At 52.7% G+C, this 23004-nt stretch overlaps 1 protein-coding gene across 1 annotated transcript in view; it reads left to right on the top strand.

Annotated features, from left to right (window-relative positions):
• GRIN2A (glutamate ionotropic receptor NMDA type subunit 2A) overlaps positions 1-22605 on the top strand; it is a 445817-nt gene extending 423212 nt beyond the window's left edge. The window contains exons 13-14 of the mRNA XM_004705852.2: positions 12009-12247; positions 20588-22605. Of these exons, the coding sequence (XP_004705909.2) occupies positions 12009-12247; positions 20588-22384 (2036 nt within the window). The 3' untranslated portion in view covers positions 22385-22605. The remainder of the gene's footprint in view (positions 1-12008; positions 12248-20587) is intronic.
• Positions 22606-23004: the final 399 nt, after the last annotated feature.

The following is a 23004-nucleotide window of genomic DNA, read 5'->3' as shown; positions in this document are numbered from 1 at the left end:
ATGGCAGCTGGTTTGGTTTGGCATTTGGACCCTGATTAGAGGAACTTGCTCTCCCCATCCCATCATCTGAGTCTGGTGGCAAGTTGATAATAAGCACTCCTAAGGGGGTGCCATGAGGCTGTCAGGAAACTCACTGCAGCTTCTGGGGCTCTCATCAGGGAGGGTCAGCTGGTTGAGGGGATGCCGTCTCATTCAAACCCCCCAGGAATTTTGACCAATGTCCATCCCTGATGATGAGTTGTCTGGGGCTGCTCTTATCTGTGGACTTCACGCTCTATGGGTGACTGCTGCCCGCAAATCTCATTGATGCCCATGCTCGCAGCTCTGCAGACCATGGGACCGAGGAGTGGTGATTAATAGCCCCTTTGTCGCCCAGCAATGACATTACTTAGACCGTGCTGTGACCAGAAATCCAAGCCAGGGCCAACTATTCATCTGGAAGCGGCCCATTTTCAGAAGTGCATTCGAAGGCGGGGGGCGGGGAGTGTCACCCTCTGCATTGATAGGCAATAAAGGGCCTCAGTGCCTCTCCGTTGCTCTGTGACCAGCAGGTTCCATAAAAATCAGGCTTGTTTATCTCCCTCCTAATTTAAACTGGAGACATATTTGGAATAATAGTGGAAAAGCACTTACTTAAGGAGCAGATAAAGTTCATAAATATTCCAAAGGCCCATTGGCTGTCCCTGTGAGAGCACCCCAAGGATATCTGTCTGCAGAAGGAAGCCGGCAGTGAGGTTCCTGACAGCCCCTGTGAGCCCCAGCGGTCTCAGGTGGAGCAGCGGTCTGACACCAGAATTAGAGCAAGGTCAGGGGTGGTAAGCTGGTGCCTGCCTGGCTAGGAGCGAGTTGCTCAAACCAGGGAGCATCAGACAGCTATGAACCATCATAGCTGAAGGAAGACATAATGCATGGCTCCCTGGCACGCCAACCATTGGTATGAAAGATAAGTATATATTTAAACATCCTCATGTTTTAAAAGACTGTTCCTTCTTACTCTCTCTTCTCTCCATCCCCAAATAGGAGAAAATCTTGAACCTGTACTATTCTGTTCTTACTCTTTCTTTTTGGCCTCCTGTAAGCTGTTCATTTGCTCCATGTATTCTATAAGCCACTGTGTTATAGCTAGTCCCCACACTTATTTGGCCTACCAGTCCCGTTGAAGGTTATGTGCTGGGCCATGATCTATAAGATCAGCAGTTCAAAACTGTATTAGTCTGGGTTGTCTAGAGAAACAAGTCCAAAGACACTCATATGTGTGTAAGAGAGCGCTTTGTATTAAAGAACAATTGTATATTGAGTAAACATCCTAGCCCAGTTCAGATCAAGTCCATAAGTCCAATATTAGCCCATATGTCCAATACTAGTCCATAAATTCCTCTTTAGACTCACGCAGCACAGGCAATGATCCCGAACGCAGGAAGATCACAGGCTGGTGGGTGAAAAGTCACGTGGATCCAGAGGTAGTGGAAGGATCACAATGCTGGCACGGGTCTCCACATGGCTCCTCAACAGGAAAGTGCAGCAGAGAAAGGGGCCCACCTCCAGGGAGAAAGAGGAAGTTCCCAGAATCCTCATGAGAAGGCCACACCCACAAGGAGGCATCATCAGGCTGTGACCTGATTGACAGGCTAGACTCTACCCTGGACCTATTGAGCAAGTTGACATGAGATTATGTAACTACTACAAAAAACCATCAGCTGGGCCGTGGGGAAGAGAAGGCTGTCTACTCCAGGAAAGAGCGACAGTCTCAGAAACCCGCAGGGAGGTTCTGCCCTGTCCTACAGGGTTGCTGTGGGCATTCAATGAGTTTGCTTTTGGGTTGGTTGGATGCTCCCAGTGCTCCCACGGGGTGGTATCGCCTGCTGCAGGAAACACTGCTCTGTATGATAGAATTCTCCCCTTCCCTGTGGAGACCCAGGTTCAATTCCCGGCCAGTGAACCTCATAAGCAGCCACCACCTGTCTGTCAGTGGAGGCTGGCGTGTGACTGAGATGCCAAACAGAGTTCGGCAGAGCTTTCAGACTCCATGGACTTAGGAAGGAAGGCCTGGCAATCGGCTTCTTCATCAGTCAATGAAGACGCTCCGGCTCCCAACAGTCTGCCCCTGAACCCCGCCGTTGGGATGGTGCAGGACTGGGCAGTGCGTGGGGTCCCATGGGTCAGGACTCACTTGGGGGCAGCTGACAACAACATGAGAGGCAGAAAGTGTGCTCGTCAAGTGGAGCCTCAGGTATGTCCATGCAGCTGGGTGAAAGTGTGCTCGTCAAGTGGAGCCTCAGGTATGTCCATGCAGCTGGGTGACTGTGTGGTGTGACGAGAGCCAAGAGTTTAGACAGCCCAGTTTCCCCCCAGCTTTTGCAGTGCCTTGTTCTGGACCTCAGGTCACATAAACAGGCCTTGGATTTAGTATTCATAGGAGCCCCAGTGACACTGCTGGGTAAGGGCTCCACTGCTAACTACAAGGTCAGCAGTTCAAACCCGCAGCCACACTGAGGGAGAAAGATGAGACTCTCCGCTCTCATGAAGAGTTACAGTCTCGGAAGCTCTATATAGGATGGCTGTGGTTAGAATCAACTCAATGGCAGTATTTTATTTGTTTGTTTCTGTTTTGTTTTGTTTTTAGGAGGTAGCAAGAAGACTGGGATATCTGCCCCCACCGCTTCCCCCCTATGTTCGCCCACTTGCTCCTGGTCATAGTCTCACCCCTACTTGGAACTAAAGACTTTGGGGCCAGGGGTGGGGAGCTCTGGGGAGCCCTGTCACTTTAAAGAAAGGTAAAGAGCCTTCTTCGGCCCTAGCCCAGCCCTCCCCACCCCCGCCTGCCCCTGCCAGCAGCCCCTGGAGAGGAAACCAGGTTTCTCCTCTGCTTGCCTTATGGGTGACACTGAGGAATTTCTTCCAGAAGGTTCTGTTTCTCCCCATCCTCCCTGTTCCTCGCTCTCCTTCCTTTGCGCCTTCCTTCCACAGCCAGGCCCTGGTGTCCAGGGAGCCCGTTCAGCAGGTAGTGGCGGGGAGGCTGCCTTGTGGATGGCGGAGGAGGAAGGGAACGCATGTGGTTTCCCTTGATTGGCTGAAAGAAAGGAGGTGATGCGCACAGGGGATGTTGGGTGTCTGGTGTCCTTTGTGTCCTGTGCCTCTCTCTCACGTTTACTTTTTTCTTAAATGCAAGGACCACCCCCTTCCCCCACCCCTTGTGATTTTTCTTTTATCCTCATAGTAAACATTTTATCTATTATTTATTTTTAGATCATTTTACTGGGAGCTCTTGTTACAATCCATACATCAGTTGTACCCGACATATTCGTACATATACTCCATCATTCTTTTCTAGACATTTACTTTCCATTGAGCCCCACCCCCTTCATAATTTTAAGAAGACCTCACACACCTTCACACAGTGAGGTCATGGGCTTTCAGGACTGCTGGCTCAGAAAACATAGCACATCAGGAAGTCCGCCCTAAGCTCATCACTGCATCTGCCGCTTGAACATTCCATGTATATCGGAGGGGAATGAACGATTGCAGGCAGCTCCAGGAAGGCGGGGTCCACAGGCAGCTCCAGGAAGGCGGGGTCCACAGCCTGCTGACACGACGTGTAGCCCCTCTGTGGTCTTACTCCAGAGTCCTCTGCCTCCAGTTCCCTAAATGGAAACTTAGGACCACATAGACTGTTCACACCATGGGTCAGTGCCCAGCTGGGAACCACACCGGTTGGCGGTCCAAACCCTCCTGGTGGTCAGAGAGCATCAGAATCCCTGCGGGAGGGTCATTCTGGGTCAGAACCGCCTGGACCATGCCCAGTGATTACAGTATCTGCAGATGGGAGCCACTTGCCAGAAGGTCAGCGGTTCAAACTTACCTCTAGTGGCTTCAAATGAGAGAAACACCTGGGCACCTGCTCCTGTGACGCTGGCAACCTCTCCTCCGTCACAGGGGGTCACTGCGAGCCTCCGCCTCCACTGCACGCACACCACCAACATCCGGGACCAAAGGGTTCCCAGTGGCACAGGGGTGAAGCACTTGCTGCTGTCGGGTCCATGGTTCAAACCCACATGGCAGCCCCTAGGGAGACAAACCTGGTCATCACTCCCAACAAAATGACAGCCGAGGAAGCCCAGCGAGATGGAGCTGCTCGTCACGCGGGGTCCCAGTCCTGTGACTCAGATGGACTTAAGCTCACCCACAGCAGCAGCACACTGTGGGATGTGTGGCCTTGGCCAGGCCTCTCTCCTCTTTCTCCGTATTCTCCAAGAGCTAGCAGGGAGGGGGCTGGATGTCTACCATTGTCCATCTCGAGCTTGCACTGTGAGCCACGTGGCCTGTGAAATACCGCCCAGCGTGACGGAGGTCTCTGCCATGTGAGGAGCCGTCCACAGAGCAGAGCCTTCCCTGGGAAGGCCGCTATAAGCCCAGGCCGCTTTGTATTCTGGTTTTGTGACTTCTCAGCTTTATGTGGACACAGCGGAGTCCAGATTTACATAGGGGAGCTCCATCCCCCAGATTTGGTCTCTTTGTGTGCGAGATCTTGTATTGCCCCACCCCCACCACTCCCAAAGATACCGTTTCCTCCTTCGGAAGGTCCAGTGGGCCCCTGACGCCAGGACCCAGGGCCTCTTTCAGACCTAGCATCTCGGAGTTTTGGACAGAGAATCAGAGTGCAAATTTAATAGAGCTGAGACCCCAGAGTCAGTACTCAGATGGTGTGAGAGACCTTCTCTTCCACAGCATGGACACCATCCCTAGAGGGTGAGTGTATGAATGAATGAAAGAATGAATGAGTCGGTGAATAATGAAATGAGTGAGTAATGACTTAGTGAGTGAGTGAGGAATGAGTGAATGAATGAGCAAGTGGGTGAATGAATGAATGAATGAGTGGGTGAATCAAAGAGTGAGTGAAAGAATGAACAACTGAGTCAATGAAAGAGTGAGTGAGGAATGAGTGAGTGAATGAGTTGAGCAGAGGGGTGAGGGAGTGAGGGATGAGGGAGTGAATGAATGACACAGTGAACAAGTGAGCAAAGCAGAAAAAAATGGAGTCCTCAGAGACCAGCACCCCTTAGCTTTCCTGGGGAGCAAGGAAACCGTGTCAGCTCCTGCTTCGCAGAGCCACACGTCTGTCTCTGCATGCCGTCAGTCCAGGTACTGAGGCCAGAAACCAAGAGACATGTTTAGAGACCTGGGCCTGCCGGGCATGCGTGGGGGCTGATCTTAGACGGCAGACTCCAGCTGCTTCTCGGGGCCCTGGAAACGCGTAAGGGTACCGATTCCAGAAGGAGTTTCCAGCACTAGCCTCGGGGGAACAAAAGCTCAGGAGCCTGGGGGTTGACCCCTCTGGACTCCACAGCCCTCTCCCAGGTCACCCCCAGCAGGCTCACAGAATTGAGAGCCACTCTGAAAAGCAACTACGGCCCATCTGGAAGTGCCCAGAGGAGCCCAAGGGCATCAAGGAGTCGCTGTCTTACTCTGCCCACAGGTGAAAGAGGGGCTGTCTGCTCCCGTAAAGACTGACAGCCTCAGAAATCCACGAGCAGCCTGCTCAGCCCTTCAGGGTCTTGTGAGTCGACTGGTGGCAGAGGGTTTGTTTGGGTTTGGTCTTCTCTGGATGGAGCAGGTCCTTTGGGGGCAACACTGTCGTTCTGGACATGCTTTCGTGGAATGGGGCTCCATGGACAAGAAGTGCCTGGCTTGGGTTACACGGGTCTACCCTGCACCCCCACATGCCTCACGTCAGGCCTGCAGCAACACTGACCCAAGTCGCTGGAGCGTGCAGGCATGATCTGTAGGTCTTCTGACAACACTCCTGCAGTAAAGCCGGCTAAGCTCTGTGCATTGATGGACAGCTACTTATCCTCTCTGCCTTAGTTTCCTCTTCTGTACACCGGGGGTGGGAGCGGGGCCAGCCAAGGTCAGCTGATGTGAGCAGGCGGGCAGTGCTGTTGGCTGCTGCTGACTCATCGGTCCCCCCACCGTGACCCTGTACGCAGCAGAACAAGCCTGCTCTGTCCCCAGGATTGGCTGCAGATGGGACTCTTGCAATCCATAGGGTTTCCCTGGGCAAATTTTGCGAATTAGATCACCAGACCTTTCTTCTCCGTCTCTCTCAGCCCTGGAGCCCCACGGAAAGTTGTCCTGCATCCTGACCACACACGCGTACATTGGTTGAGAATCAAACTCGGGTCTCCCCCATGGAAGACCCTTCACAGACTGCCTCTTGGTGGAGGGTAGTATGATGTGAGCTGGGAAGACTTTAGCTCCGCGCCTGGAGCATGGTGGCATTTGCATAACCGTGTCGAGCAAAAAACAGGCCAAGGAGGGATATAGGGTACTGACCTGCTCCCCATCTCTTCTGCAAATGAGGCTTCCTTTGATAGCTCATTCTAGTAATAGATATATATGCATGACTGTCTTTGTTGGTAAAATGGCTGAGAGGGGCTTCAGAGGGTTGGTGGGAAAATGCCATGATTCTGTCAGTCCATCCCCGGTCTTTCTGAAGCTCGCTCCTGCACACAGCTGGCTGGGTTCCCATTCAGCACTTTCTTTACATAATGCAAGTGCCCGGGGCCACGTTCTTCCCATTGTGTCAGTACTCTATTTCTGCTCTAGTTGACTGGTGCTCAGGCCCTGGCCAGCGCTGGCCCCATCCTCTCTACAGCTCTCTGCCCATCCCAGTTCATTGCACCGACCTCCTGCAGCTCCGGCCGCCCATAGGAGCGTGGCTCAGAGCCGATGACCCAGGACCAGTGGTGTTTCCTTCTGTTACATGTGACAGCATCAGTCTGAGAGCAGCCTCTCTCTTGGTGGAACTGGAGTGGGCTTTAGCATCATGAGGTACCCGACCTCTCAGGTGGGCAGAGGGAGACAAACCTGCCTGGGAGACCCCTGAGCTGGGTCTTCCTGGAGAGGATGAAGCTTACTTTCAGAGAGAGGTTTTTCATTGTCCCACGCACCTACCCTTGTGCTATAGTGTGTCTGCATTGGGCTGCTAATCACAGGGTCAACAGTTCCAAACAACCAGCTGCTCCGAGGGAGAAAGATAAGGCGTTATCTATTCTCATAAAGAGTCACAGTACGGAAACCCACAGGGGCAATTCTACCCTGTCCTATAGGCTCTCGCTATGAGTCAGCATGGACTCCATGAAAGTACTGTGAATGACTAGCTCCACGTCACAGGCTCATGTCACCAGAGACCGAGGCCTTCTGTCATGGGAGAAAGATACGGTGGAGCAAGGGTCATAGGCTGCCCCTTGGACAATGGCATTCGGTGCCTCACCTTTAGCCAAGTGCACGTGTGAGTCCCAAGACTACGGAAACCACCCCCTGTGCTTGCTCTGTTGGCACAGTGGAAAATCTCAGCTGGCAGCACTGGACCACCTCTGCAGTGCTGCTCAAGTTAAGCCTGGGGGCGTCAGCAAAGGGACAGAAACAGCAAATAGGGATTGTGTGTTTGCTCCGTGCTGTGGGCCACAAGCAGTACAAAAAGGGGTGGAACACGGCCCCTGACTTCCCTCAAAGAGGTGACAATATACTTTTGCAAATTAAAAATGAAATCAGCAAGCCTTTGAACCACAGCTCAGCACACCAGCAGCCAGGGGCCATGAGGCAGGAAATGATTAACTGGAAAATGATTGGTACAGGCTGTAATTGGTGTTGAGAAACATGCACTCACCCACCCTGCTCTGGGCTTTCCAAGTTGACTTATTCTAAAGGGCACTGGGAAAATCTTTCCATTTGCATCCTAGCGTGAGTCAAGATGGTGTTTCTTATGCCCAAGCTGCCTGGTGATTACAAGGGGCCCAGGGGACACAATCCTTAGCACTCAATGGCCAAGTGTAGGTCAGGTCGTTGGTGGGAACGTACCAGTGACTCCTCAGGAGCAAGGCCTGGGGACCCGATTCCTTAAAGATTAGGCCTTGGAATCTGCATAGAGTTTCTCCCTGCCCCGTATGGTTCTCTGAGCAGATGTCAAATCAAAGACAGCCAACAACTCGGGCCCCTGTTACAGGCCCACACATGGGTCCCTGTGTCACACAACACAAGCAAAGACGTTGGGAATCAGATGGGCGTTTGTTGAGAAAACTCACTTCTGTGATGTCCTGTCAAATTCCAAAGGGAGGGATCAAGGGGCCAGAAGGTTGTCTTGTGAATGACTACGTGTTCACCCAGGTAGCCCATGTTAAAAGTGCATGCCAAACAAGCCTGGGGTGCTATTTTTACAGGTGCACGATGCCCGTATAGTTTTGTCTGTCACTGACTTCCCTTTCTTTCTTTTCTGTCCCATGAAGTTACTGTTGTCTTATCTTGGTGCCTGGTGGCGTGGAGGCCTGGCTCCCAGCAGCAGTCCCTGGAGTTTCTAAAACAGGATTTCTTCCCTGCCTTTCATACTGCTTTTTCCAAGGCAGGAAGAAATCACTTTTCTTATCCTGTCCCAGAAATGGCCCTCACTGGAGGCCATGACCTAATCCCAGGAGAAGAAACACTGCCGGGCCTGGGCTGTCCTCCCAATTGTTAGCTTGGAGCCCATTGTTGCAGCCTCTCTGTTGGCCCATCGCTTTGAAGGTCTTCATCTTTTTTCCCCTGACATCCTTCATTGCCATGCATGCTGTCCTTCTCCAGGGACTGGGCGAGCCCTTCCGATCGCATGTCCAAAGTAGGTGAACCCAAGTCTGGCCATCTAAATGGCATTCTCCTGCACTGCACCGAGACAGTCCACGGCACTTCCGTTCATCCTGACTGGCACCGGGACTCGGTGGCATCAAGTCCTCCCCAGTCTTCCTTATTCACTGTCCAGTTTCAAATGCGTAGGAGGCCGCTGAAAACACAGTCTCGGCTCAGGCGTGCCTTCCTCAAAGCAACATCTTTGCTCTTTAGCACCTTGAGAAGGTTTCCTGCAGCAGAGTTGCCAGTGTAATAACGTGTTGTTTGAGGTCTTGGCTGCTGTTCCCATGAGCATTGGTTGTCCAACCAAGTCTTGACAACTTCCATCTTTCCTCCATTTATCACGGTGTGACTCATCGGTCCAGTTGTGAGGGTTTAGGTTTTCTTTACATTGACCTGCAGTCCATGCTGAAAACATTGACTTCCGCCAGTAAGTGCTTCAAGTCCTACTTGTTCAACAGCAAGATCGTGTCATTGGCACATTCCAGGCTATCAATGAGCCTTTCTTCAATCCTGATGCAAGTCCTTCTTCATGAAGTCCAACTTCTCAGATTACTTGCTCAGCATACAGAGTAAGTATGGTGAGAGGATACACCCTTGGAATACATCTTTGTTCATTTTAAACCACACAGTATTCCCTGGTTATGTTCTCACAACTGCCTCGTGGTCTATGTGTTAGTCTGGGTAGACTAGAGACACAAATCCAGGGAGACTCATGTGTGTGAGAGAGAACTGTATATCAAAGAGAAATTGTATACTAAGAAACAACCCAGCCCAGTCCAAATCAAATCCGTAAGTCCTATATTAGCCCATATGTCTGATATTACTCCATAAATTCCTCTTTAGACTCACACAGCTATGCAATGATGCCAAATCAGGAAGATCACAGGCCAGGGAGTGAAAGATCTTGTAGATCCAGTGGCAGTGGAAGCATCTCAGTGCTGGCATGGGTCTCCACGTGGCTCCTCCAGCTCCAGGGCTCTGGCTCCATCAGCGTGTATCCATGTGGCTTGTCACCAGGAGTGTCTCTCAGGGAGAGTCTGTGTCCTGCCTCCAGGGAGGAAAACAGGATTTCCCAGAATCCTCAGGAGAAGGCCATGCCCACACAGAAGCCTCTTTGGCTATGACCTGATTGACAGGCTAGACTCCACCCCTCTGCTCACGTTGACAAGAGATGATGTAACTGCCAGAGTCTACATAAAGGTTCCTTGGGGGGCTCAACAAAGTCTTGTGGATTTCGCATTGTTCCCAGTGCCTTCCATAGTGTGTCAGAGCCACGTGTCCAAATGCCTGTGCATCGTCAGTAAAGCACAGATTAGCATCTTTCTGGTATTCTGTCCTCTCAACCAAGCTCTATGTTGTCACGTCATTCAATCATGAGATCAAATAAAAATGTGATTAACTTCACCCCCAACGTTTCCCCGTCTGGGCAACCCACAGGGGCAGTTCTTCTCTGTCCCAATGAGTGGCTGTGAATCAGAACTGACACGATGGCAGTGAGTCTGGTTCTTGGTTTATACACACACATACACTGTAGCTCTACATTGTATTGAGCAGGATATGCATCCCCCTTGATTTTCAGGGGAGCGCAGTGGTGAAGTGGTTGGCTGCTAACCAAAACCAGCAGTTCAAAGCACTAGCCACTCTTAGGGGTGAGGGGAAGACTGATCAGTTAGTCAGCTTCCATCGCCTTCCGGCCACGCCAACCCCATGGGAAGCTGGCCTCTCTCCGGGCCGGCGGCCATGAGTGGGAATGGGCTTGACAGGGGGGGCTGGGCGTTAGTGTTTGCTGGAAGCCCACTGGCCTTGATGGATAGGTTTAAAAGGCTGAATCATAGCCGAAGCCATCGTCAGGGGAATTGTTAGTGTAATTGCTAGGCATTTAGATCGGAGCATAACCTTCTAAATGGCAAGTGGATAAAATACACATTAGAGAGATAAGAGGATGTTCCGCTTGCCTCCCCCACCTCCCCATTGAAAACCCTGCTTACTCCCTAAATTGCCTGCCTAGGGGGTGGGGGTGGCGGGGGTGTTGAGTTTGGCAGGGAGCCAGGCAGAACCCCCGGAATGGAGCTCTGCAATTCAAGCCTGACATCCTCCAAGCGCTGCTGGCAAGGAAGGGCTTGCTGACGTCATCTCGGACGCTGTCAAAACTCCAAAAACCAAACCGCTTGCCATGAAGTCGATGCTGACTCCTAATGACCCTACAGGGCAGGATAGAACTGCCCCTATGGGTTTCCGGGACTGTAACTCTCTTTTTAAAATTTTTTTACTGTAACTCTTTACAGGAGTAGAAAGCTCAGTCTTTCTTCCAAGAAGCTGCCAGTGGTTTCGAACTGCTAACCTTGCTGTTAGCAGCCCAACTTGTAACCAGTCCACCACCATAGGAAAGAAAAGGAAAAATATATTTGAGGGCTACCATGTGCCTAAGGAGCCCTGGTGGTGCAGTGGCTAAGCACTGGTGGAAGACTGTCAGTTCGAACCCACCCAGCGGCTCCCTTCCTGGGAGAGAGGCTTGGCCATCTGCTCCCATGAGGACTACAGCCTGGCAGTTCTATGTGGACAGTTCTTCCCTGGCTAGGGGGCTTCTAGGGGTCTAAGTGGATTGCAAGCACTGTTGGGGGCATTTCCTACACAACAGCCCTCCCATTGACTGCGAGCCTGTTGAGAGCCAAGCACCACACTGGGGATTAGGCAGTGTCACTCGCCTGCTGCTGAGCCAGCTATTGGGATGCCCACTTCCCAGACAGACAGACTGTAACCCCCAGGCCACACAGCTAGTTAGTGACGATGTTAGAACTGACATGGGTGTCTTTCCGCTCTAGGTGCTGGATTCTCCCTGGTTCCTGCCCTGATTTGGGTGGTTTGTGGGGGACCAGAGGAGATTGGGGGTGTTGGGGTACAGGGGGAAGGGACTTCAATGACAATGACCCTTCTGATGGTGTCCTGTTCCCCATGGACATGATCTCACATCCTCCTCACTGCCTGGACCAGTCCCCCAGGTGGTATGGACCCGTGCCGCCCCCATGCGCATCAGAGAAGTGCTGTGCTCCCTGGAGTCGGAAGTGGATCTCCAGGCCTTTCTTCCAAATCCCCTCCACGTGGCCTCAAACATCCTACCGTCCAGTTAGCAATAGTTCATACCAACCATTTGCATGCCCCAGGGGTGCCGCCTCTGTGTTAGGTGGCCGTCGGGGTCATTGTCATCTTCACTTAACGAGTGAGGGGAGGGAACCTAGGAGAGGCCTGGGCCCCTAGCTGTTAAGTGGGAAGTCACGATGTGTGGGCCCCCGGGTGTGGCCCCCAGGTGCGTGCCGGGCCCTCACTGCCTGTGGGTGCTATGCTCTGTGCAGGTGAGATGGAGGAGCTGGAGACGCTGTGGCTCACGGGCATCTGCCACAACGAGAAGAACGAGGTCATGAGCAGTCAGCTGGACATCGACAACATGGCGGGTGTCTTCTACATGCTGGCGGCCGCCATGGCCCTCAGCCTCATCACCTTCATCTGGGAGCACCTCTTCTACTGGAAGCTGCGCTTCTGCTTCACGGGCGTGTGCTCTGACCGCCCGGGGCTGCTCTTCTCCATCAGCAGGGTCAGTACCCACCCCACCCCGTGCATGTGCCTGGCTCACTCACGTTGCCCAGCCGGCCGGTCTGCTGGTGGGAGGATAGAAGCCAGGAGTGGATGTGTCATGGGCACAGCCAATTGGGTATGAGAACAACATTAAATCAGGCATAGTGTGACATAGGAACCTGGGTGTCCAAAAGAGGGCAGTCATAGGGGATGCTAGGGATGGTGGCCAAGCACAGCGACACTCACCACAGCTGCAGGAGCGGACAGTCCTGCTTCCCACTGAGCATGGCCTAGGGGGCAGGTAGGTGCAACAGGATCAGGTGTTGCAAATTTTAAAAGAGAAACAGATTTTAGGTGAAACTTCTTTAACATTTAGATACTGGCGACTGGTTCCATTTAAAAGTTAAGAACAGGGCTGCGTGAACCGGGACTAGGGACACAAAGTGCACATGCAGTACATCCCTGCGGTATGGCTGTGGAGTACTGAGAAAGCACATCCCAGACAGAGAACCCACCACACAGCACGCATCTGCTGTTGTCAGAGTACGCCGTGCACTAACCTGCTTGCCCGAGGTGCAGTGTGGCCTGGGTGTGGCTGTGAAACACACACACGACGTAATCCAGCAGATCCCGGGAAACCCCCCTCTTTGTGCCAGGCCCTTACAAAGACTCCCAGAACCCCATCCTTTCATCCACAAACCACACCCACTGCCATCACGGCAAACCCCGCTCAGAGCTGCCCTGCAGAGGGTGAATCATGGAAGCAGATAGCCTCATCCTCTTCCTGTGCATCAGCTGTTGGGAGGGAACCAAAAACCTTGCAGTTAGCAGTCTAAAGGTTACCGGACAGTGTCAGCAGGGCTGGGCATTCCACAAGGTGGTGGTAGCAGTGGTGGTAGGTAGATGCCATTGAATTGGCTCTGACTCCGAGCGACTCTGTGTACAACAGAACCAAGCACTGCCCAGTCCTACGCCCTCCTCGCCATTGTTTTCCTGTGCGAGCCCTGTGACAACCACAGTGGCATTCCATCTCTGCTTCACCGGCCCTCGACTTTACCACGCATACTGTCCTTCTGCAGGAAGCAGGCTGGCATCTAGTCCCAGAGACTCAGAGCTCTCAGAGTCGAGTGGAGTCAGGATTTGAGTCCAGATGGTCTGGTGCCAGGCAGAGCCCACACGCCTACACAGCAACACAGCTGATGTGGTTCTGCTCCTGGGACATGCTTACATGGAGACAGCACACACATTTCACTTCCCTTCATTGTAACAAAAGCACATACATGCATATTGTTCACTCATCTTCTAGCAAAGAGCTATCGACCCATCTTCCATCCATCCATCGATCCATCCATCCATCTATCCACCCACCCATGCATCTAGCTACCCATCTATCCATCCAACCATCCATCTACCTATCCATTCTATCCATCCACCCATTCACCCACCCACTCACTCATCTATCCATTATCCATTCATCCACCCACCCAGCCACCCACTCATCCACTCATCCTCCCCTTCATCCATCAATCTATCCATTCATCCACCTACCTAACTACTTAATTACCATCTACCTCTCTTTGTCTTTCTTTCACCTGCATCGTTTTCTCTTTATATCTTTACCTTATAATGTATATCTACCCTTCATCCTTCCTTTCTTTGGTCTGCTTATCCATCTGCCTTTTTCTCTGTCACTCACTTACCTTTCTTTGAATCTGTCTACCTCTCTACTTACCTACCTATCTTTCTACCTATCCACCTGGTTACCTGTCTATCTATCACCTACCTTGCTTTTTATTTAACTACTTGACCACCAGGAGCCCCGGTGGTGTAGTGGTTACAGGTTGGGCTGCTAACCACAAGGTCAGCGTTTTGAAACCATCAACTTACCCATGAGAGAAAAATGAAGCATTCTACTTCTAAACAGAGTTTTAACCTCAGAAATGCACAGGGACAGTTCTACCCTGTCCTATGAGTCAGAATCTACTTGATGGCAGTGAACTTTTGAGATCTATCTACCTCCATAGCTACTTTTATTCCTGTCCTCTAAGTATCTCCCTGCATCTTCCTACCTATGTATCTACTTCTTTTTACTTACCTGCCTATGTGTTGACCTACCTATCTTCTATTTACCTATCTACCTGTCATCCATCCATCCATCCATCCATTTGCCTACCCATTTTTCTATTGGCCAGTCTTGGCATTTTCTCCTCCCGAAGGTACTTGAAGAATTAGCATTTGAAAAATGCTAAAAATGGTGGGAACAATTTAGTTGAAAACACCTAATCATGCCCACTATCGTTTACTAAGAAAGTGAAACAATTGCTTTGAAAGACACATGTGCATACCCTGCATCTAGAACCCTGGAAACCTTGGCTTAGTGGGCAGGACGCGTGCTCTCCATCACGTGCCCTCCCCACTTGGGTTCTGTACAAGTACAGATGTCCGCATTAGCTTGATGGCATTTAAACACACAGCCCACTTAGACATAACCACATGCTTGCATATAGCTAGGTATTATGCCAACAGAAGTGCTAATTCTCCCGGCCAATTACTAAAGGCTTCCATTCCAGAATGGCCCTCTGGGTCATGGGAACAAGCCTGCACTGTTGCATTTCCAGTGGCCCGGCCTGCCTGTGGAGGCTGTGTGCTCTCGCGCAGACCTGCTCAGGAAACAGGTTAATCGGGTCTTCATCTTGAGGAATGAACCAGACCCTTCCTCCCTCCCCAGTGTCCAGGGAGGGGAGTGGGCAGCTGGGGAGTGCACTTTGTTGGTGCTCTGATGCCCCACAAGTGGAATTTGAGCTGCAGGACCAGTTCTCCCTTCCCCTGCCCTGCCCCCAATGGGGGAAAGGTGTGTGGGACTCCCAGGCACCATTACCCCCAGATCCTCACGTGGTAGAGGGAGCCCTGCTTCCCTACAACCCTCCCTCTCCTCCAGTGATGACCTTTGTACTAAATCAAGTGCCACCAGTGCCTGGCTGTCTACTTCTGTAAAGAGCGACAGTCTCAAAAACCCACAGGGGCAGCTCGACCTGTCCCATAGGGCCCGTCTGAGTCGGAATCCACTCGATGGCGTTGACTTTGAGGGCACGGGGTGACTCCAGCAATTCGGTGATTAACCACTTGCTGGAAACCCCACCTGCGGAGTGGCCCCTGGGCGCTTAGGCCCATCAATGTGCACGTGAGAGCGCACAGGCTCTCCTCTGCACCCATGGGGGCGTCATTGCCTGCGAGGGACAGCCCCCACTTCCCACTGGGCCTCAGAGACACACGTCCACAGTGCAGGGAAAGAGGGCAGGCTCCGGTTCACAGAGCCCTCCTGCCTCACTCTCCCTGCTGGGCTGGAGGGAAAAAAGAGAAAGCTCCCCTCTCCCAGGCGGTGCACAGCAGGGTCCCCATTGCTCAGAACTTCCTTCCAGCCTGGTCCAGGGCTACCACAGCCCTCTCACACTTGCCTGTGTGTGTGTGCGCACGCATACACAACCTTACACCTGAGCCTGCTCCTGCAGCAGGGGCACACCAGGAACAAGTGTCTTCCGGTGTGCATGCGATCGCTCCCTGCTGTTAAACTCAGTCTGCCAAGCACAATGGCAAGGAGCTGACCTTCCCCACACCCAAGGCCCGCATGGCTGCCTGGTGTGAGTGACACCCTCACGTGTGGGCAGGCATGTCACCGGCGCCCTCTGTCATCCCCCAGCACCCTCTGAGGCTGATAGGATCTAGCCCATGCTGTTGTTGTTGTTGTTGTTAGGTGCTATGAGTCACTGCGAACCCATCTCGAACCTATGCACAACAGCATGAAAGATAGCCCATTCCTGCCCCACCCTCCTAATTGCTCTGTGTTCATCTGAAGGGTGGGAAAAGTGAGGCCGGAAAGTAATGTAGGACCCTTTCTTGGCTTCATCTCATTTGGCCTGCAAACATCTGGCCTCTGCCCACTATCCCATCCTACCAGGAAAGAGGAGACCATGTATCAGACCGAGACTGGCTGCCACGCTTTCGTCAGCTTCCCAGTTTGGGCTCCTTCCTAAAGGGTGCTGGCTCAGGAAGCTCTGAGCATCTGGCCAGAAGACTTCGAGGCGGCTTACCACCCAGAACACACCCAGCACTTTTCGTGGGCTCCTTGCCCTTGGGAACCTCCCATCCATGCCCCATGCATGCTCAGGCTCAAGGAAGCTGTTTATTTAGCTTGGGAGCCAAGCGGTTCTACGGACCTTGGCTGTCGTCTTTTAAGAAACACAGCCTCTTGGTTCCTGTGTTCCCTCTGAAATGCATCTGCTGTCACTTAGAAACCAAACCCAATTCTCCGTCACCAGCCAAAGAAACTGCTGTCCTGGTGGCCATCTGAGCCGAGCAGGCAGTAACCAGGGCCGGGAGGTGGAAGCCGTGGCAGCCTTCCCAGGGGTCATGATGAGGGCAGCTGGGAGATGAAAGCCTTGGCGTGGACCACTGGAGTCAGACATTTGGGGGACAGGGTCCAGGCCCCATGGGAACTCAGGGGACAGGAGAGCCTGCATCCCGCTGGGAGTGATCTGGGAGCCCCGATGCCCCTGGGGCACCAAACGAACAGTCTGGAACTATATGTGGGGTCACCAAGCTGCTTCCATCTGGCCTCAGGGTCCGTCATGGACCCAAGCCAGCATCTTATTGCCATAGTCCAGAAAGTGTCTCTGGAATCGGTGAGTCATGGGGGTGGGGGTGGGGGGTTGGCGCAGCAGGGAGCCAGCCCAGTCACGTGGCTCCTGAAGGAGGCTTTGGGCTATGGCCTAAACAGGAAGCCTGCCTGGCTTTGCAGGACAAGTCTTCAGTGGTGAGGGGCAGGGCAGGCCTGAACTCTTAGGGGGAGATGTGTGCTCGGACTGCTCTGACGAGAGGGGACGTGTCTGCTGTTGGGAACCAGTGAGCCAATTCCTCTTAGTGTCGACCCTCCCGGATGGAAAGGGTAGAACAGCCTTGAAGGGTTTCCAAGGTTGTCCTTTCTGTGCAAACAGAGGGGCACATCTTTCTGCAGCAGAGCAGCAGGTGGGCTGTTCGATCCCCCGAACTTCTTGTTAGTTAGCACCCTAACCTCTGCATCACCTGGGCTCCTAATATTATAAAAGAAGTATGTGAAAAATATAATATTTCTAAATTTCCAGTTTATTCTGCTTCCTTCTCCACCCCCTGGGGGTTCTGAGACCTGCTCCGGGGTAGGGACTACTTTAAACGGAGACTCAGCTCACCTCCACAGGGGCAGTGGGTGAGCCAGCGCTCTGAGGTTGGGGGCGAGGTGGGGGGGAGGTCTCAGGATCCCCAGAAGGTGGGAGCAGGCTGCTCATCAGAATGCAGTGAAAACTATCCAGTCAGTTGCTGGCTCACAGCAATCCTATAGAACAGGGTCAAACTACCCCTGGGGGTTCCCAAGACTAACTCTTTACTGGAGTAGAAAGCCTCATCTTTTCCCCTAAAGAGTGACTGGTGGCTTCGAACTGCTGACCTTGCAGTTAGCAGCTCAGTGCACAACCACCTGGTGTCATAAAAAGTGTGGCCATCTGCTTCCCTAAGAGGACAAGCTTGGAAACCATGTGGGGCAGCTCAACTCTGTCTTAGTGGGTTTCCACTAGTCAGAATCAACATGACGCCTTTGGGGTTGAATTTTCAGGGGAGCAGGTCTTTAGATCTTTCTCTTGCAAAACCTCTGGATGAATTTGAACCAGCAACCAGCCAAACACCTAACCGTTGCACGACCCAGGGTCTGGAGGGTCCCTCTAGATCAGTGGTTCTCATCCTTCCTAATGCCGCCACCCTTCACTACAGTTCCTCATGTGGTGGTGACCCCCCACCATAAAATTATTTTTGTTGCTACTTCTTAACTGTCATTTTGCTACTGTTATAAATCAGGCGATCCCTGTGAAAGGGTTGTTCGACTCCCAAAGGGGTCACCACCCACAGGTTGAGAACCGCTGCTCTAGATCCAAGTACAGACTGCTGCAGTACTAACCAGAGTAAGCAGAAGCTCAAGAAGAGCCTTGACAGGCGGATCGACACAGTGGCTGCCGCAGTGAGTTCAAGCAGCACAATTGGGAGGATGGCTTAGGACTGGGCGGTGTTTCCATCCATTGTGCGTAAGGTTTGCTATGATTCAGCACCGACCCCACAGCACCAAGTGACAAACTGGGTGGGAGCTCATGGGTTAGCACAACCTGAAATGCAAGGCCCACTGGTATGACCCCCTCGTCTGCATCGCCAGCAGCCCTGTAGCCACTGCTGGTGGTGAAGGGGCATCCCGTCGTGGCTGGAATGTGCTAAGGGGTCAGTAGATCCACCTTCAGGAAATTGGACAGGGCTAGGGAGGCTGAAGCAGGCAGCCCAGAGCTGAGCCAGTTGGGGAAGGAACACTAAGCCTCATAGTTGTGGGCTTTCTCTGGTGATTCATGGCGGCTGGCCAGGGGATGCCTTTGGGACCCAGCGAGAAACATGCAAACACAACAGTCTCTCGAGCCTCCCAGCCAGTGAAAGCTGGTCTCCACCTGGGGCACTGATGGAGCTGTCGTTACCAGCACCCACAGTTAATCACACACACTTCCCACCCGTTTCTGCACCATCAGCAGCAACAGCAGCAGCAGGATCCACTTTGCAGATCCCCTCTTGGGTTGGCTCACGGTCAAGTCTGAGGGATCAGGCCCAATCCTACGTCTTAGCCTACTTCCTTTCCTTTTGAGACACAGAAGGTCACTGAGGGGAGAAGGGGGACAAGCCAGGACAATCACAACCCCCATGGGTTTCATGGAGGGCAGACCAAACCCTCTGTTCTTGAGTCCACCTGAGCAGTGACTTTCTAAAACAATGGTACCACCCCTACCTTCTTTTGTTGAGGTGAAAAACATACTTCACAAAACATAAGCGAACTCACCAATTTCTATATGTACAATTGAGTACCTCCTGCTTGTCCAGGCAGAATGCACCTTAGAAGTGAGAATAGCAGCACTTCGTCTCAAGTACGTAAGGGCATGCCATCGGAGGGGAAGAACCTCATGCTCGGTCAAGTAGAGGGTATTCCAAAGGAGACAGCCCCTCGTTGAGATGGATGGACACAGGAAGTGCAACAATGGGCTCAGACGTAGCAGTGACCGGCGATGGTGCAGGACTGGGCAGTGTTCTGTTCGATCGTACAGGGTCAGAATCAGCCACGCAGTACCTCACAGCAACACAATTCAATGGCACGGACCACATTTTTCAAGTTGTGCCGATCACGTATTAGTAAAAGGAAAGAGAACAATTGCTTTTCAGATGGGAAGAAGGCTGAGGAAGGGGAGGGAGAAAAGAGACCTTGAGCCACAGGGGTGTCGGTAAACTATCCAAAGCCAGGGTAGAGTTAAGAGTACCTGTGTCATCAGCCCACTGGTAGTTCACACCCAACTGAACTACTGTGAATGAGCCAGTGCATATGGGTGTACCAAGTGGGGTGCATGGGAAGTCTGAGAGGGCAGCTCCGGGACTCGAACCACATCCCTCTCTGCCCCTTTGACTCTGCTGTGCTCTGCAAAAGCTTCTCTCTGGCTCGTTTCCCTACATGGAGCCAAGACTCATCCCCTATAGCTCTTTGTATTCCAGTATCCATGTCTACCCCTCCAGAACAAAGCCTGGATCATGCGTGCCCTTAGACCAGTGGTTCTCAACCTGGGGATCGCGCGACCCCTTTGAGGGTCTAATGACCCTTACACAGGGGTTGCCCGATTCATAACAGTAGCAAAATGACAGTGATGAAGTAGCAACGAAAATGTTATGGTTGGGGGTTCACCACAACCTGAGGAGCTGTAGTGAAGGGTCGCGGCATTAGGAAGGTTGAGAACCACTGCCTTAGACTAACCCGTGTGTCCAGTGGGGAAAGGGATTTTCTGATTGGCCTGCTGGGGTCACATACCCCGATTGATTGGCTCCACAAACATGGGTGGGGTCTTTCCTGAATGCATTCTGCCTATAAACGTTTGCTTGCCAGTAGTCGGGCCTATAGGAACGCATCCTGCCCAGAGGACACTGGCAGACTAAGGAAAGCACGATTGGTGGTGGGTGGTGGGAGGGTCCAGTCCATTTCCATCCTATTTACATCCTCTGAAAGTCTTCCAGTTGCGTCAGCATCACTTGCTATCATTTCTCAAACACAGTGTCAGATTATTTGCAAAGGCCGTCAGCTACCCGGGAGCCAGAGAGATAAGCATGATGCTTTTCAGTTAGTCTCCTGGATGCAGGACACAGCATCAGGATTCAGATTCTAGTTCACTGCTTCTCCAGGGCCCACCCTTGTGGGTCAAATCCGGTGGGCAGTGGTCACGCTGGCCCCTGCTCCTAACACTGTGTCTCTCTGTCCACCCCTCCACAGGGCATTTACAGCTGCATCCACGGGGTGCACATTGAAGAAAAGAAGAAGTCGCCCGACTTCAATCTCACGGGCTCCCAGAGCAACATGCTCAAGCTCCTCAGATCGGCCAAAAACATCTCCAACATGTCCAACATGAACTCCTCGCGGATAGACTCACCCAAGCGAGCCGCCGACTTCATCCAACGAGGCTCCCTCATCATGGACATGGTGTCCGACAAGGGGAACCTGATCTACGCAGACAACCGCTCCTTCCAGGGCAAAGAGAGCATCTTTGGGGAGAACATGAACGAACTCCAGACGTTTGTGGCCAGCCGGCACAAGGATAACCTCAACAACTACGTGTTCCAGGGACAGCACCCTCTCACCCTCAACGAGTCCAACCCAAACACGGTGGAGGTGGCAGTGAGCACGGAGTCCAAAGGGAACTCCAGGCCCCGACAGCTGTGGAAGAAGTCCATGGACTCTCTACGGCAGGACTCCCTGACCCAGAACCCAGCCTCCCAGCGAGAGGAGGGGACCGTGGAGAACAGGGCCCACCCCCTAAAGAGCCCCAGGTACCTTCCCGAAGAGGTGGCCCACTCGGACATCTCAGAAACGTCGAGCCGGGCCACGTGCCATAGAGAGCCGGACAACAAGAACCACAAGACCAAGGACAACTTCAAGAGGTCCTTGGCCTCCAAGTTCCCCAAGGACTGCAGCGAGGTGGACCGCACCTACCCCAAAGCCAAAGGGAGCTCCCCCAGGGACAAGATCTACACCATTGATGGGGAGAAGGAGCCCAGCTTCCACCTCGACCCGCCCCAGTTCATCGAAAACGTGGCCCTTCCCGAGAACGTGGACCTGCCAGAAGCCTACCAGGACCACAGCGAGACCTTCCGCAAGGGGACCGCCACGCTGCCGATGAACAGGAACCCGCTCCACAATGAGGACGGGCCCCCCAACAATGACCACTACAAACTGTACTCCAAGCACTTCACCCTGAAGGACAAAAGCTCCCCATGCAGCGAGGGAAGCGACCGGTACCGGCCGAACTCCACGCACTGCAGGAGCTGCCTCTCCCACCTGCCCACCTACTCGGGCCATTTCACCACCCGGTCGCCGTTCAAATGCGATGCCTGCCTGCGTCTGGGGAACCTGTACGACATCGACGAGGACCAGATGCTCCAGGAGACGGGAACCCCAGCCACCCAGGAGGAGGTCTACCCGCAGGACTGGGCCCAGAACAACGCCCTGCAGTTGCAAACGAACAAGCTGAGGATTAGCCGTCAGCATTCCTATGATAACATCCTGGACAAGCCCAGGGAGCTCAGCCTCAGCAGGCCCTCCCGGAGTATTAGCCTCAAGGACCGGGAACAGTTCCTGGAGGGAAACTTGTACGGCAGCCTCTTCAGTGTCCCGTCTAGCAAACTCACGGGGAACAAGAGCTCCCTTTTCCCCCAGGGTCTGGAGGACAGCAAGAGAAGCAAGTCCCTCTTGCCAGACCACTCCTCCGACAACCCTTTCCTCCACTCCCACGGGGAGGACCAGCGCCTAGTCATTGGCAGATGTCCCTCTGACCCTTACAAACACTCGCTGCCCTCCCAGACAGGGAACGACAGCTACCTGCGGTCATCCTTGAGGTCTACGGCTTCCTACTGTTCCAGGGACAGCCGGGCCCACAGCGATGTGTATATTCCAGAGCATGTCATGCCTTATGCTGCAAATAAGAGTAATGTGTACTCTGCCCCCAGGGTTTTAAATTCCTGCAGCAATAGACGCGTGTACAAGAAAATGCCTAGTATCGAATCCGATGTTTAAAAACGCTTTCATTGATGTTTTATCTATAGGGAAACATACACAATCGGCAGCGTTCTGGAGGGTCAGAGGCGGGTGTCCAATAACACCCCCTGTGAAGAAGAAGAGGAAGAAGAGGATTTAGGGAGGTATATATAGATATAGATATATTTTTTCGTTTTGTTTTCTGTTTGTCTTCTGTTGGCTCTATTTGCACATGGCTCCATGCCATTGTCTCCCACTCGAGAGAGAATCTCGGGGGCGGTGGGGAGGGTGGGGGGTGGGGGTGCCGAGCATGGAAGATACAAGGTAGGCAAATCCTCAACCAAAGCGAGAAAGGGGGAGGGCAAGTCTCCGGACAAGCCCACTGGGTACGTTGGCAGAAACGATGCGTTGGACGCCCATGGTGACCGTATGATTTCCTGTACTCCAAATGCCATTACGAGCGGTCCACCCTGTGATTTCCTCCTCAGAAACGCCTCGCGGTTTCCCTACTACCGAATAAGCAATATGGTATGCATGTTAATCTGACACCGTCAAAAATAAAACCGTTAAGAATGCATCTGCTCTGTAGCGAGATTGACATGCGCAAGAGATTAGGGAGTTTGGCTTGTAACCCTTTCAGCTTTATCGTATGCCTTCCA

Source organism: Echinops telfairi, unplaced genomic scaffold (genome assembly GCF_000313985.2).
Source record: "Echinops telfairi isolate 266 unplaced genomic scaffold, ASM31398v2 ScPeMD7_5;HRSCAF=22, whole genome shotgun sequence".
Classification (NCBI taxonomy): domain Eukaryota; kingdom Metazoa; phylum Chordata; class Mammalia; order Afrosoricida; family Tenrecidae; genus Echinops; species Echinops telfairi.
The sequence above is the reverse complement of the archived record's forward strand: the minus strand, read 5'-3'. Positions and strand labels throughout refer to the sequence as shown.